This window comes from Chroicocephalus ridibundus, chromosome 1 (genome assembly GCF_963924245.1).
Source record: "Chroicocephalus ridibundus chromosome 1, bChrRid1.1, whole genome shotgun sequence".
NCBI classification, from domain to species: domain Eukaryota; kingdom Metazoa; phylum Chordata; class Aves; order Charadriiformes; family Laridae; genus Chroicocephalus; species Chroicocephalus ridibundus.
This window is the reverse complement of record NC_086284.1, coordinates 8,323,943-8,339,246: the sequence shown is the minus strand read 5'-3', so window position 1 is coordinate 8,339,246 and position 15,304 is coordinate 8,323,943. Positions and strand designations below refer to the sequence as shown.

At 51.8% G+C, this 15,304-nt stretch overlaps 1 protein-coding gene and 1 long non-coding RNA gene across 3 annotated transcripts; one reads left to right on the top strand and one right to left on the bottom strand.

Annotated features, from left to right (window-relative positions):
* Positions 1-2,764: 2,764 nt before the first annotated feature.
* On the bottom strand, positions 2,765-9,942 carry SERPINH1 (serpin family H member 1). Of its 2 annotated transcripts, none has more exons than XM_063327287.1 (5): positions 9,794-9,942; positions 6,159-6,775; positions 5,872-5,970; positions 5,224-5,456; positions 2,765-5,052 (listed from the first exon to the last, which is right to left on the bottom strand). In XM_063327287.1, exons 2-5 carry the CDS (start codon positions 6,739-6,741, stop codon positions 4,750-4,752), a joined length of 1,218 nt encoding a protein of 405 aa, XP_063183357.1. In that variant the 5' UTR covers positions 6,742-6,775; positions 9,794-9,942; the 3' UTR covers positions 2,765-4,749. The 2 variants fall into 2 exon arrangements, with proteins under 2 accessions (XP_063183357.1, XP_063183364.1); XM_063327294.1 differs by having other exon boundaries at positions 6,159-6,772; positions 9,794-9,938.
* Positions 8,728-14,674, top strand: LOC134512175 (uncharacterized). Its single transcript, XR_010070060.1, has 3 exons — positions 8,728-8,997; positions 13,063-13,142; positions 14,046-14,674. It is a non-coding gene; the product is annotated as an uncharacterized LOC134512175 (long non-coding RNA).
* The last annotated feature ends 630 nt before the right edge of the window (positions 14,675-15,304 follow it).

Genomic DNA, 15,304 nt, shown 5'->3' with positions numbered 1-15,304 from the left:
TTACTATATTTTGCTAAATGCTTTTTCACCTCTATACATCCACTTCCCTTGTCACTGAAAAGATGTTCAGTGTGTTACTTTCAGGGCTGCAGACCAAGTAGGAACGTTATAGCTCCTCTTAGGGACAGGTAACGTCAGTTGGCGGAGATGCGGAGTGAGACAAACTTCTGAGCAGGTATTTACGTATTAGTTGGGGGGAGGAGGGAAGCGCAGATGCCTAATTTCAAACCTTCTATCCTAAGCTTTCAGATGGAAAAGTATTTAAGTGATTGGGGAAAAACTTGTCTTCCTTTGAGGCTTGATTAGACAGTCCATTAATTTGTCCCTGTAGTAATAACTGGCTTTAATGAGCTGTAGGGTAACACAAGTAGATCCTGAAGTCGGTAACAGATTTCAAGGCTACTTATGCTGTTGAAATGCGTAGTCTGTAGGCAGGGATGTGTTTTCACTGCTGTTCTGTTGCTGTAGGAATTACTTTTGATGCTGTTTGCTGCTGTCAAGCTAAAGCCCTGTAGCTGAAGCAGAACTGAGCATTTGGTTGAGTTTCAGGCAGAGATTCTTGTTGTGTCCGCTCCTTTCCCAGCGTGTTTTTAAAAGTCTGGTGCACTAATGGGCAGAGACTTAAGCACATTGTAAGAGATCACGCACACAGGATCAAGGGCTTTGTTTTGTTCAGATACCGAGAAATTCAGAACCTGTTTGTTGCATTAACAAAAATTTTACAAATCTGCAAAACGTATTGCTTAGGAATAGCTTGTATGTCCAGATTTCCATTTTTTCAGGAAGCTTGTCTGCAGGAGCTAGGCAGGCAACTTCTGAACTGGAATTTCAAACTGACGGTGTCGGGAACTAGTCTGTCTGGCAGCGTGTATGGATGTGTGAGCCTCAGCCTTCCTGTTCCCAGCTTCTCTGGCAGGTTTCCTGGAAACCCAGCCTGGCAGGGTGCTGTCTGGGAAGCTGGTTAAGTGTCAGAGACAGATGCGCCTTTTCAGGGCGTAAGAGAATGAGTGGTTTCAGGTTTCTGTGCCCATCTTTCAGTGGAAAGCTTTAAAAAAAATGTTTTTACGTGTTGAGTGTTAAGTAATACCAACGTTCGTTTTTGATTTTTTTTTTAAATAATTTTGAATTTGGAAAAAAATTCTGGAGGGAAGAAAAAGAAGGTGAGACACCAGCTTTGTCAGTTTTAGGAGCAGGAAATGTGAAAGCTGGAAGGCCTGACACAATGGAAGAGTGACGTGCAGCACAAAGCCTTGCACGTTGTGTCTAAGTTCTTAAAACATTCCAATGTGCTAGATAATGATCAGCTAGAAATTTCTCCTGCCCTCCTCCAGGGAGGGCTGGCTTTCCTGGAGGTTGCGCAGTTTCTTTCTGGTTTTAAAGCCCTCCAGCCCAGTCCATCAGCCTCTCTCGGTGCTGGTCACTGGTAGAATCAAGAGATGTTTAGTCGCTTGTGCATAAGATCAAGAGGTGTGTAAGAAGTGTGTTTAAGAGTGGTATTGCTGTACCTTTCTTCTTGCTAGATCCATCGTGTGAGAAGCTGAGGACAATATCGAGGATTATCTCAATGGTCAAGGTTTGCATGTGTGAACTGAATACCTTTCTAGCCTGCATGGGTGTACCACCACCACCACGATCTGTTTGAAGAAGCTGCTAAAGGGGAGGTAGAGGCCTCTCTCAGTTCCTACGACTTGAGGGTGCTGTCTTCCCTAGGATGAAAAACATGAGTGTTTAAAGCTGCTTGCAAGATGAGCCGGGGGTAGGACGAGCTCAGGAGCTCTGGAAGGCTTTTAACTTATTTCAGTATTGCTGTTGATGGTGTTGCTGGGCTGCTGTGGTTAGTGCTGGAGATGGCTTCTGTAATTTTGTGCAGTGAAAGACTGTGATCTGACAACCACCTGGTGCTTTTCCAAGCTGGGAGGAGCGGACGTGTGTGCCTGCCCGACCCAGATAGGTGCTTTTTTTGGCACAGGGGGGAAAAAAAAAGAGCGAGGCTTTAGCTTTGCTTGTGACCGAGTGGCAGAAGGTTGCATGCCTGAATGGAGAGCGGGTTAACCCCTTTCCAGCAGTCGAAGGACACGGGGCCAGCAGGGTCTGATGCTGCTGGATTTTCCAGCTGTGGAAGGCGTATTTAGCTGTGAGGACACAGTGATGGTGCAGGTTCTTGAAGATCTTTTTCCTCCATTTCCCTCGATTGGATCCCAGCTAGAGAAGCTTTGGGTTGTATGTTCGGGAAGGCTGGTCCCTGTGGCTTACAGCTCACTTCTTATTCCTATGCTGCCCTATTTTAACAGCCATTTGCTGCTCTGTTAAATGGCAGGGCAGGGCAGTAGGTCCTTTACCTATGAAGGTAAAGATGCTGAATTCTTGCAGTTTCAGGAGAAAAATTTAAAAGTGAAGTGAGAAGCCGACCTGCTAACAGTGTTCCTTTCCCATGACTGACATGGGAATTCATCTGTTGTGTATTAAGTGTAATTTTTGTCCCTAATTACCCGATTAAGAAAGGTATATTAGATTTAAGGATAGCAAGGAACCTCTCTGAGCACCTTGTAAAGAGTATTGTCTCCACCCAAACCTTGCAAGGGACTACGGCTGCCTGAGGTTCATTGAAAAAAGTTTTATTGCAAAATTATACAACTGTCACTGTGTGGTAGAAGGACAGACAATAAAAGCCATCAGACGCCTGCATCCACATGATGCAAATAATTCACAATATCCCACAGTGTGTTCTTGCCTTGCCCACCCCTTTTACCCACCCCCCCCCCCCACCATCCTCCATAACGTGCTACAGCGTGTGGGTTTCAGTGCGCCGATTCACCGGGTCCTGTCTCGCATACACACTGGGCTTTAGGCTTCCTGTGCATTTGGGTACATCCTTCTGGATGGCCTCCTACCTCCCGACGCAGTGGGGAAAAGCACCTGGGAACATGATCTGGGAAGAGGCTTAAGGAGAAGAATCCCCCGTTCCGGCTGGCTTGGATAGGAATTAGGGCAGACGAGCTTTTCTGCACTTGTGTAACCTTGCAAACCTGGAGAAGGCATGGCTGGGTCAAACTCGGGGGAGCAAGCTGCTGTGTTTGCTTCTAGGAAACGCCTAATAAGGAGACTTTAGTAATAAATAAATGGAAATAGTCCTGTGTACGGTCTGAGAAAATGCAGTATTGGGCTTCTACGTAGCAACCCGACAGCAAGCACGTTGGCAGGGAAAACGAAGAAAAGCAACGCAATCGCTGTCCTTGCTGGTTCCAAGTAACTGGCGCTTAGATTGCGATGCACAGATTTCTCTCATTTCAATCATCTTATCGTTACTTGCTGTATGATGTCTCTCAGTGCGTAGCAAGGCTTACCTGACACACGCTTCAATGCTCATGGGATCCTACCAGTTTTAAATAGTATTTTAACCTGATGATATCCCTTAAAGAGAAGAAGACAGGAATAGCCTCCAAGTCTAGGCTGGAGCGGGCTGTGAATCTTGCTAATTATCGGATATAAATACGAGTAGAAGTATAAATACGTTTGTTTTTTAGCGTGCCCTTACCCAGGTCAGCCAACAGGGAGCTGAAGTATCACGGAGAGGAGCTTCAGAGAGAGAGTCGTTAGGAAGTCAGGTAACGGCAGCTCTAAAGCTTTGTATTTAAAGAAGAAAGCGGAAGCGAGCCTGATCCACCTCCCCGTGAGAAGCTAGCAGAAGTCCCTTAGCCTGCCCTGGGAGCTGTTACCTACCAGCCCTCGTCATAACTGGGAGAACCTTCAGGGAGGTAACTGTCTCTTTGCCAGCCCTATGTGCTGATGCAGAAGCACCAAGAGAAGTGGACTTCCTCCGTTTGCCTGGTATGGGATGTTTAATTCCAGATGTTGTCCCAGGAGCCCCCTTGCTGATGCCCAGAGGGGTGGAGCCCAGCCATTTCTGTCATGCAAGTGCTGAAGGGCCCTCAGGATTATCTTTCTAGAAGCCCATCTGCTCTTTGGCCTCTCTGCTGACACCCCTAAGTCACTTCTCTGTGAAGCGTTGAAGAAAGCTGCGCTTGGCTTTGCAGCGAGGGTTCTAGCTCAGGAACTGATGACCTGCTGCAGCTGAAGCACCTAACAGTCATCCAAAGCAGCGTTAGGCAGGACAGAAGGGCACAACTCCATACGATCTCCATCCTTGTGTGCTGTCACAGTCCTGCTCTGCTCCCAGGGCTATAGAGAGGACTGCATCGCAGAATTGGCCCTTAGTGCTCCAATGATAGAAGAGAGAAGGAAGGAACAACTGCCAAGCGACCACAGCAGCTCTGGTGTGGTGCGGCACAGCACAGCCAAGGGGGAGAAAAGCGGCAGAGCTCAACGTGCAGAAGCATTGGAGATGGAAAGGTGGAGGGCTTGTGCCTTCGCAGGGCTGATGGGCAGCAGCAAGGTACCGAGCAGGAGGCTAAACTCTAGAGCTAGGCATCAGCCTGAACATCTTGGCTGAGGATGCCAGCGGCTGAGACAGTGCATGCCAGTTCCCTTCCACTCCTGGTGACCCTCTCGCGCCAGGCTGCCCTTGTTCCTCTCTGGAGGTGGGTTTGTGCAATAAGTATTTTGGGGTGAGGTAAAGTGTATGCTGGTTTCTCATCAAAAATGCACCTTGGTCTGAATAGCACCCATAGTTCGAGAAGGATACAAAATAGTGTTTCCCCTTTTTTGAAGTCCCCCACTAAAAAACACACAAACCAAAGCTCTGGGAAAAAAAAAAAAAAAAACAAAACCAACAAACGAAACCAAAACTAACTACAACTCATCACGCATCTTGTCCCCTTTGGGCCTCACGAGCCTGCCGATGAAGAGAATGGAGTTGGTTTTACTGTCCTTGATCATGAAGATGAAGGGGTGGTCAGCGTAGAAGAGCTTGGGGTTCCTCATCTCCTCTCGGCCGTAGATGTCAGCATCATAAGGGTTCCCTTCTGTGTCCCATTCAAGAGCAGCAGCGTGGAAGACATTGGACAGGTAAAGGTCTTTCTTGCCAGAGATCTTTGACAGGTCAGCCTTGGTTTTGTCGATGGCTTCTGTCAGGCCCAGATCAGCCAAGTGTTTCTAGGAGAAGAAAAGAGGTCAGCAACCCTCCCAGAGACGACACAGCACAATCCTTTCCAGCCATGGTCAGGCTAGCTGCTGGAAAAAGGATGGTGGGCATCGTCCCACTATCTTCTCTCCCACCCCAAAGAACTGTAAGGCCCAACTGTTTTCTTTAAAGACCTCCTTTACCTGAAGGTCGTGGCTGACTTCCAGGACGACTTTAGGCAGCGAGATGGCCACTGATCTCTTCTTCATCTTGCCAGCCCAGGTCTTTAGCTGCTCCCTGTTCAGCAGTTTCTCAACCCTCTCCAGAGGCTCCACGTGGTTTGGCATGATAAAGATCATGCTGGAGAGCTTGTGAGCAAGTGGCATCTCTACCACCTGGAGCTTCTCTGTCTCATCATCATAGTAATTGTAGAGACCTTGAAATCGGAAGCGGGAAATGGTGAGATGTGGAGCAGAGGCAAATCTACCCACAACTTTGTTGTCAATTCACCCTGGACTTTCCCTGACCAGCCAGGGAAGCGAGTCTGAACACTCTTTTGGGACCTGGCCCAGCGTTACTGGAGTTGGCAACAACTCAAAACTGCGGCTCTCATTTGCGTGATGAGCTAAGATTTATTCCTAACAGTTAAGTACCATCGAGTAGAGGTGGATCCTCTCTGCTCACACGGAGACAGAATCAGCAGAACAAGCACACCCTGCTTTGTTCTCGCTCGCTTTCTGCCCATGAGGCAAAACAATCTTGGAAGCAGTCGGTGGAAAACCGGGTTAACGGAGCATCAGTGAGTGTAACTCCAGCTGGTCTTGACATGGGGCAGGAGGTTTGCAACTTACCCGTGCGATGCATCATAGGAACTCCCACAGTGTAGGAACGGGTCACCATGAAGCCACGGTTGTCCACCATCTTATGATGGAACTTCTCATCCCAGTGAGCTACAGAAGAGAGAAAGCTTGTAAGAGAAGGGCATGGGTGATCATTTCATACACGGTTCCTAACTACTCGCTCTAAAAAAGAGCACGCCTCCAGCGCACCCAGCGTTCGCCTTCCCATTTGGGCTGCCAAAACCTAGCTCAGACTAGGTTTTGAGTGGCTTGTATCAAGAATTGAAGGTAGAACTTACGCTTGAAGAACATGGCATTGACGATGAGGGCCCCATCAGTTTTCTCAACGTCTTTTGTGACCTCTGGGAGTTTCCCATCCGTGGTCTGGGCCGCCCACTCATTAATGGATTTCAGGGCACTCCTCTTGTCTCGGAAGTTGATCTTGGAGTGCTCGTAGTTGTAGTGTTTCTTGCTGTTCTTCACAAAGTCATCGGCAAAGTTGATGGAGGCAGGGCCATACAAGCGGTTGCCGATCTTCCAGGTGACGTTGCGGGCTGTGCTGTTGCTGACCTCGTTCAGGAGCTCGGACAACCCGCTGTGCACGTAGTCATCATTCAGTTTGTCCGCGCTGAGCACTGCCTTGGCTTGGGAGGCAGTTGTGGCCTTGCCCCCGAGCGACACGAGGCCGAGGGAAGAGGCCACGACCACGGGGGACAGCAGGATGTTCTCCATGTTCTTGTCTTTCGCCATGGCATGGTAGAGGTTGAAGGCCAGCGTCGTGCTGCGGTCAGCCAACGTCGTTGCCTTGTCGCTCAGCTTCCTGTCCTCCGAGGGTACGGCTGCAGCGAGGCCGCAGAAGGCAAGCACCAGACTAATCCACATGGTTTCGGCAGCACCAGCCACCTCTGAGGACCTGCTGGGCAAGAAGAGCTCACCATGAGTCAAGCCCATGCTGGAGAATTCAGAGACCCCAGGGGTTCTTCCAGTGAAACCCACTTCTAGGCTCCAGTGATAGAGCATCAACGCTTCGCTTGGGGTACAACAATGCCAAGTCCACACTGGGCAACAATTAATCCTCAAGAGACCAGGCTGCACTCTGGCATGCAGAGCCTGTGCACTTTAAATGAAAACTTCCTTTTTCAGCGATTTTACTATATATGTTCATCTACAGCAAATGATTTAAGGAGGGGCCAGGGAACAGAAAGCAACACATATTCTTGTCCCCAGAGTAGCAGGTCAGACCTCTGCCCTAGTCAGGAAAAGCTTCAAAGCGGGATGTTTCTGCTGCCCAAGGGCCATGTAGCACAGTGCTGCCCATCCATCCAGGGCCATTGTACCGCAGGGACAGTCCTCTCTGGGGACCCCAGCTCTGTTCCCAAACACTCAGCTTTCTAGACGCTAGATGGAGCACATGAGCTTCCACCAACCTAAGTCAGAGGAGGCCTCTTGAGAAGATCCAACGCTGTCTGGTGAGCTCTTATATTTTGCCTGTACAGCCCCACCAGGGAGGTACCGGGGCAGAGGAAGGTGGTGGACCCATCCTTTCCTCCAGCAAAGCCCCTTCCCAATACGTTCATGCGTTAGGTAGATGCATCTCATCACAACGTGGGTGCACCCATCCCCAGTGAGGGCTCTGAGCTACTACCCTCGATAAATCTGCAGACTGACCAGTCCTAAACGCCGTACCTGAAAGCTTTTTGGAGCTCACCCCGTATTGCCTTGGAGGCCGTAACCTGTCCCTAGACTTTCCATCTCTCCTGACTTCGTGCTGCTCACAGCAAACCTTCCTTGATGGCAGATCCCCAGGGCTTAAATTTCACCTTCACACCCAAAGCTTTTCCTTGACAGGCTGCATCGTGCCCAAGGCTACGGCGGAGCTGCGTTCCTTGGTCCTCTCCTCCCACCCAACCTCGGAGGTCGCTCCTTGCGTGCGGAAACAAGAAAGGGCTGCGATGGGGCAGCGTCAGGGTTAAAGCGAACAGAGCAGGAAGCGAAGGGCCCGCCGGGATTACATATGGAAGGAAACACGCACATAGCCCGAAGGGAAGAGACTGCGCAGTTGCACCGGGGACCCTTTGCCAGAGTGGGAATTACGTAGCCTCGGAGAGAGAGGCAATTTGTATCCTAAAATCCTTTCGGGAGCAAGCCTTCCGTTGGAAGGAAGAGCCATCCCCGGCTACCTAAGAGCAAAAACTTGTGCAACAGGCTCAAAACTGCCCTTGACACATTTTTTTTTAAGGTGCAGACAGCATTAAAATCTGAGGGTTTTTTCTTTTTTATTCTTCCCTTTTATTTCTAAAGATACCTTGAAACTCTTTCATAGTGAGGTCAACGCTTGCCTTTTTCATTCTGAAAGAAAACAGATACAAGGAGTAGTTCTCTCGCGAGCAATGGGCGGCCTGTGCCGCTTGCATCCTCAGCCTAAAAAAGGTTTATTACTTCAGAGACTGGCGAGAAATTTGGCTGGGCTGCGATGGGTGACGCATCCCGCGGCGGCGAGACAGAGAAATTTTGCCCATCCTTGGATTACAGCTGAGAATTCATAACCCGGGGTGAAAACAGAGGGAATTTAGGGGAACGCGCAGCCAGTAGCATCCTCTCCTGTGTTCCTACAGCCCGGCCCTGCAAGGGGACGCCCTGTGCCAACGTGGCATCCCACAGACCTCCTCGGGGGTGTTGGGGACCCGCTCTCCCGGCAGGATTTGGAGATGCCATCGCCCGCGAGAGCCAGCCAGAGGCACGCACCCCCTCCAAAGCACGCAGCCCTTTGAGGACTGTATTTCTCCCGTTGACCAAGACAAAGCCGCAGGATGAAGGAATGCAAGCAAAAGGCCATTTCCGTGTCACCGGAGGGACGTGACACTTTGTTAAGGCAGGAGAAGGAGAGGGTTAGTCAGTTTGGTGGTGGGGAGGCTGTAGGGAGAGCTCTCCCTCCCGCGCTGGGCTGGTGGCCAGGGTCCCGGAGGCTCCCAGGCTGGGCGGGAGCAGGGGCTGGAGTCTTTCTCCAGCCAGGGCTGCTCCAGGACCACTTGGACCAAGTCGGTGCTTCCCTTATCATCCCCCTCTTCTCTTTCTTCACCCCCTGAAAGCTTCTCCTGGGTGCCAAAACCAGGGCGGCAGCTTCACTGCCAACTGGAGGTGAGGGGGTGTGTGTGTGTGTGTGGGGGGAAATCTTCTAATGTCTTTTCTTCAAAAAAAACCAGAGCTGTGGGGCAGTCTGGACCCTACACGTATCCCCCAAACCCACCCCAATGCAGTCTACCCCCTATAGAACCCCCTTTTTTCCCCCGTGCACCCCTCTTTCCCCCATACAACTCCTTTCCCCCCCTCCAAGCATCCCCCTTTCCCCCATACAACCCCTTTTTTCCCCCCCGTGCGTCCTCCGCCCGGCACCCCCTTTTTCCCCCATGCACCCCCCTTATCCCATGCACCCCCCTTTCCCCCCATGCACCCCCCTTATCCCATGCACCCCCTTTCCCCCCCATGCACCCCCCTTATCCCATGTACCCCCTTTCCCCCCCATGCACCCCCCTTATCCCATGTACCCCCTTTCCCCCCCATGCACCCCCCTTATCCCATGCATCCCCCTTATCCCATGTACCCCCTTTCCCCCCCATGCACCCCCCTTATCCCATGTACCCCCTTTCCCCCCCATGCATCCCCCTTATCCCATGCACCCCCTTTCCTCCATACAACCTCTTTTCCCCTATGCATCCCCCTTCCCGCCCATGCACCCCCTTACCCCCCCCCCGACTTTCCAGCCCTACGGGGCCAGCCAGCAGCATGCAGCACCCCAAAATAACACCCAGCTGCCCGCCGCAATCTCAGCTTGGCCACAACCCCGCCTGGCAGCGGTCCTGCGAGCCGGGGGCTACCACCCCATCCCCCCCATCCCCCCCATCCCCCCCCCCCCCCTTCCCTTCCATCCCTTTACCTTCGGCGGGGCCGGGGCTCTGCTTTGCTCGGTCGCCCTGTGCACCTCGCCGTCCCGCGGAGGGGGTATATAAGGGGCCGGGGAGAAACTTCTGGAAAGTTGGGAAAAAACCCTCTCCAAAAAAAAAAAAAAAAGAAGTCCAAAAAAAAAACCACCAAAAACCACGCCTGGGGAGGGAGAGGAAGGGGAGGATCCGATAAAGCCCTCCCGGCCCTGCCGCCAATGGCAGGGCCCGCTGCTGCTGCAAGGGGGGGGTCCGGAGGGCTGTGGGGGGGGGGGGGGGACACGCCTGGTCCGTCCTTGTCCCTCCTCCTGCCTGCTCCCAGCCGGGCTGTGGAAGGCTCTCCCAAGCCAAAACGCTGCTTTTGCATTTTTACGGGGCTCTGACCCCCCCCTCCCCCCGCCCCCCCCCCCCCCTCCTGGCACCTCTTGAGGTTGGATGGTTGTTGGTGCGTGAGGCCGGTGGTTTATTTATTTTCTTTTTTAATCCTTCATGAAGTCAGGGGGGTTGCAAAGGGCTTCAGCCGCGCTGGGCGCAGTCGCAGGCAGCGAATGTGTGACATCTGCCCCTGGTTCAAGCCACATCTGAAACTTCCCTCCCCGTTCGGTGGTACCCAAGAGGACCTGCATTTGCGCTGCAGGGACCTGATGGCCAAGTTACAGGCGGGTGGAGAGCTTCCTCGTGTTGCTGGATCACAGAATGGCACGGGTTGGATGGGACTTTAAAGATCATCCAGTTCCACCCCCCTGCCCTGGGCAGGGACACCTCCCACCAGACCAGGTTGCTCCAAGCCCCGGCCAACCTGGCCTTGAACCCCTCCAGGGATGGGGCAGCCACAGCTTCTCTGGGCAACCTGGGCCAGGGGCTCACCGCCCTCACAGCCAAGAATTTCTGCCTGAGATCTCAGCCCAATCTCCCCTCTTGCAGTGGAAAACCCTTCCCCCTCGTCCCATGGCTCCCCTCCCTCATCCAGAGTCCCTCCCCAGCTTTCCTGGAGCCCCTTGAGGGACTGGAAGGGGCTCCAAGGTCTCCACGGAGCCTTCTCTTCTCCAGGCTGAACCCCCCCAGCTCTCTCAGCCTGTCCTCCCAGCAGAGGGGCTCCAGCCCTCCCAGCATCTCCGGGGCCTCCTCTGGCCCTGCTCCAGCAGCTCCGTGTCTCTCCTGTGCTGAGGCCCCAGAGCTGGAGGCAGCACTGCAGGGGGGTCTCCCCCGAGCGGAGCAGAGGGGCAGAATCCCCCCCCTCGCCCTGCTGCCCACGCTGCTGGGGATGCAGCCCAGGGTGCGGGGGGGTTTCTGTGCTGCCAGCGCACATTGACGGCTCATGTTGAGCTTCTTGTCCCACAGACACTGGTTTTCCATCCATCTCCCCACCTGCACTGACACCCACCTCTCCTTTTCCCCAGCAGCTGGGCTGGTGGAGTGGGGAATCCCTTACCCATCGCATCTTCCATACTTCCAAATTTGTCCCCCCGCACTGTAGGTGTGAGATAAGCAGGTCTGTTGGGGTCTGTTCTTCACTGGAGCATGACACGGTGGCAGAAATCCGCACGTCTGGCAAACTTACGCAGTTTAGAAAGGCATTATGGCAGCAAATATTTGGAGCCCCAAAGTAACGTTGAAGGAGTTAAATGCTGACGTCGCCTGAGGCCAGACTGCCTGGCTGAGAGCGCTGGCTCCCAGCAAAGTATGTGCCACAGAGAAGTTTCTGCGCTGAGTCACGAGTATTGAACGCCGCTCGGTTTCAACCCTGTCACATTTTAAGCCGGCATTGGATTTTTTATTTTTTTTTTAATGGCAAGCTTGGGATTTAGTGATATTCTAGGTATTAAGCAGGAATTAAGCACCGTCCTCACTGATGGTTACCACGTTAGCAGGAGGATGCTGCCTCTTCGTGTTGTTTAACTGACGTCTGCGTCTTAACTGATGTCTTTATCGGGGAGCGTGATGACAGGACAAGGGGCAGCGGTTTTAAACTGGAAGAGGGGAGATTTAGATGAGATATTAGGAAGAAATTCTTGGCTGTGAGGGTGGTGAGCCCCTGGCCCAGGTTGCCCAGAGAAGCTGTGGCTGCCCCATCCCTGGAGGGGTTCAAGGCCAGGTTGGACGGGGCTTGGAGCAACCTGGTCTAGTGGGAGGTGTCCCTGCCCAGGGCAGGGGGTGGCACTGGATGGTCTTTAAGGTCCTTTCCAACTCTAACCATTCTATGATTCCCTTGATTTTAATCATCATGTAATTTCATTTTTACCCCCTTTTTGATGCTGGTTTTGGTCTGCAAGTTTCTCTGCTTCCTTCAGAAGGCAGGGGGGCTGAGCAGTTTTCTTTTTATAGAAAACTATGGTCTTCTGGCTTTGAATATTCTGCTCAGAGACCTGAGTCAGCATCTTCCAAGTGCCTTGCACTCGGATCATCGCGTTTTTCCACTGTCCATGCCCCCACACAGCATCAGTCCAGTAATTCTAGAAGACGGCATCAAAAAGGGACATCTTTATTCTGTCTAAACCATTCAGATGATGCCATGACTCCACACCTGTGTTGATCTCCCAAGGAACAGGCAATAGGACAGGAGGAAACGGCCTCAAGTTGCGCCAGGGGAGGTTTAGGATGGATATTAGGAAAAATTTCTTCCCCCGAAAGGGTTATCACGCATTGGAAGAGGCTGCCCAGGGCAGTGGTGGAGTCGCCATCGCTGGAGGGATTTAAAAGCCGGGCAGACGTGGTGCTGAGGGACATGGGGTAGTGGTGGCTTTGTCAGAGTTAGGTTGGTGGTTGGACTCGATGATCTGAAGGGTCTTTTCCAACCTAGGCAGTTCTATGGTCCTATGATTCAATGAGGGGAGGTCTTTGAGCCCTCCCTGTACAAGACTCTCCACCAGCTGCAATAAACCAGCTCCCCAGATCTCTTCAGAACAGAACGAAACGTGTGTTTCTACGCTGATTCCGCTCACGGCGCGGTTTGTGGCAAGAAGACCTTGATAACCCCGGTAGCAGATAACGGGAGGTTTGTCCCGGTCACCGGGTGTTTGCTTCTGGCTGTGCGAAAGATTGTCCCATTCGCCCGGTCCCCATAGCCTTTATTAGGGCTGGATTGATCCGGGCGGTGTAATCTCACGAAAGCTGTTAGAGGGGAAAAGCACCAAAAGGGTCTTACTCACTGGGCGACCTCTTGGGTGCCGAGCGTGAAGTCATTCCGGACGCCTGATGGCTTCTAGCTCTGTGTGATTTATTTCAATTTTTTTTTTTTTTTTTTTTTTTTTTTTTTGCTTTTCAGCAGTGTGCGTGGAGAAAGAAATACCCGAACAAAACACGTTTCCAACTGACATCTTCCCTGGGCGTTTCGCATTCCAGCAGGTACCTTTTGCCGCGGTTTTTAATGATAAGATGCCTAAACTGTCTTAATGGCTTCACAGCGGTGACATTCAGCCATCAGCTCTCTTCTGGGAGGGATTCAGTGGGGGAGAGAGGTTTGAAGTACCTCGAGCACCTTATTTTCGTGTACCCTCGTGTACTTTTGGAGGAATTTTCTTGGCTTTGTGTCTGCATAATTAAGTGATCAGAATGTGGCCCCGGGGTTTTTTATAGCGCAATCTTGGCTTTCTTACTACGTTGCCATGGCAAAAAAATGGATTTGCGAGTAGGAAACAATCGATACGCCGGCGAAACGTTACTGGTCTGTACCAGCAGCATGGACCAGCTGAGAAATGAGGAAAGCGCCTTTAAACTTCCACCGCCAGCTGGTTTTCTCTGCCATGCTCTGAATTGCTCCACCTTCAAACCCTTCTGCGTAATTACTTCCCATGTAAGATCTTATTTTTATTTTTTTTTTCCTTCCTAGTGAAATTTAAAATAAACTCTAAAACTTTTAATCTCGGCCTCTTTCAGTGCATCCCAGCACCAAACTCCTTTGACACGAGCGCAGGGCTTTGCGCTTCGGTCCTTTGGAAGGACTTTGCCTCAATAACGGGAATCTGGAGCTGAATAAAACAGTTCTTTGTGTTTGAGGACAGGCAGCCCAGCGTAAAGATATTTCAATTTTTGCCTGATTTTTAGATGTAGGTTCCCCCCTATTCCTGCTGTCGTAACTATCCCACACCACTAATTCACACCCCCCCAGGCAACACAATCCCGAGTGCGTTGCTCTAAGACGGCCACAATAAATCCGCGGGGCTTCAGGATGTGAATGTGCGGAAAATGAGTAAAATCTACCCAAATGTCAGCGAACGGCTCCATCTTGACCGTGAACGTATTTTCCAGGGCGAAATTGCTAGGAACGGGGCCGATCTGCGTTGCAGGGGGAGATTTCTGTGGCTACGGAGCGATTTCCAAGCGCAATGGGACTGGCCGGCGTTCCCAGCCCCCACAGTGCCACGTTGGAGATCCTACAGCGGTGGGATGGGGAAGAGGACCGGGAAGGGGGAGCGATACTGGGAGTTGCCTTCTTCCGTCTTCTCCGCTCCTGTAATGAGAGGGCCCAGCTGCCAAAAGACACATCCACTTCTCCAGCCACGACTCCTCCCCTTCCAGCCGCCCAGCTTTCAAAGGCAGGACAAAACTTGCATTTCTTTTGTGGAGAGTTATTTCCAGCGCGGGTTTTGCTCCCCGGGGAGCCAATTTTAGGGGGCTGCGGATCTACCGAGCTGTAACACACTTTAATTAAAAAAAAAAAAAAACGCCACCCCGAACAGTCTGTGATACGGGTCCGATCCTACACGCCCCGGCAAAAGGAGCCGAGATTTGCAGCCTGTTGTGGCAGCGCCTGGGCCGGGTGCAGGGGAGCTGCTGGGGTGGAGGACAGTGAAATCCGACTGGTATTGGGAATCCTACACCCAGCCCTGCGGTAAACAGCCCCTGCCCAGCTGTAAAACATCTGGACCGATGCTGTCGTGGTTGTTTGGCTTGTGGTATTTGAAGCAGTGTTGCTAATTCACTTGATTATATATTAAAGGAGCGTTCTATTTCTCCAAAAGCAAATGAAAGCAAAATCTGCAGTCTTAGCAGGCTCTTTGGACACAACTTTTTAAATATAAACTCTGTCAGCTTTGCACATCTACCCTTTCCTGTAGGCTGCAGCGACCCAGGAGACTGACCCTTGTTTTTCCTGTATCAGTGCCAGAATCTGGCGTCTTCTAAGCTGCTGTGAGGCAGTGCTGGTGCGGGATTTCTGCGTTGCAGGATCAAGCACGGTCTGTAGCAAGGCTAGGCACGAGGGCAGTTTGTAGAGCAGAGATTCTTAGTCCCTTCTTGTATCTCTCAGGGGATTAAAGCTGTTCACCGGATCCCACGGTTAAGAGCACGGAGCTGGGTAGAGGCTAGCAGGAGAAGGACAGGGAACTGCTGGAGAGGGGACAGCAAAGGGCTACCAAGATGATGAGGGGACTGGAACACCTCTCTTAAGGAGAAAGGCTGAGGGATTTGGGTCTCTTCAGTCTGGAAAAAAGACGACTGAGGGGGATCTTATCAATGCTTAGAAATACTGAAAGGGTGGCTGTCAGGAGGATGGGGCCAGGCTCTTC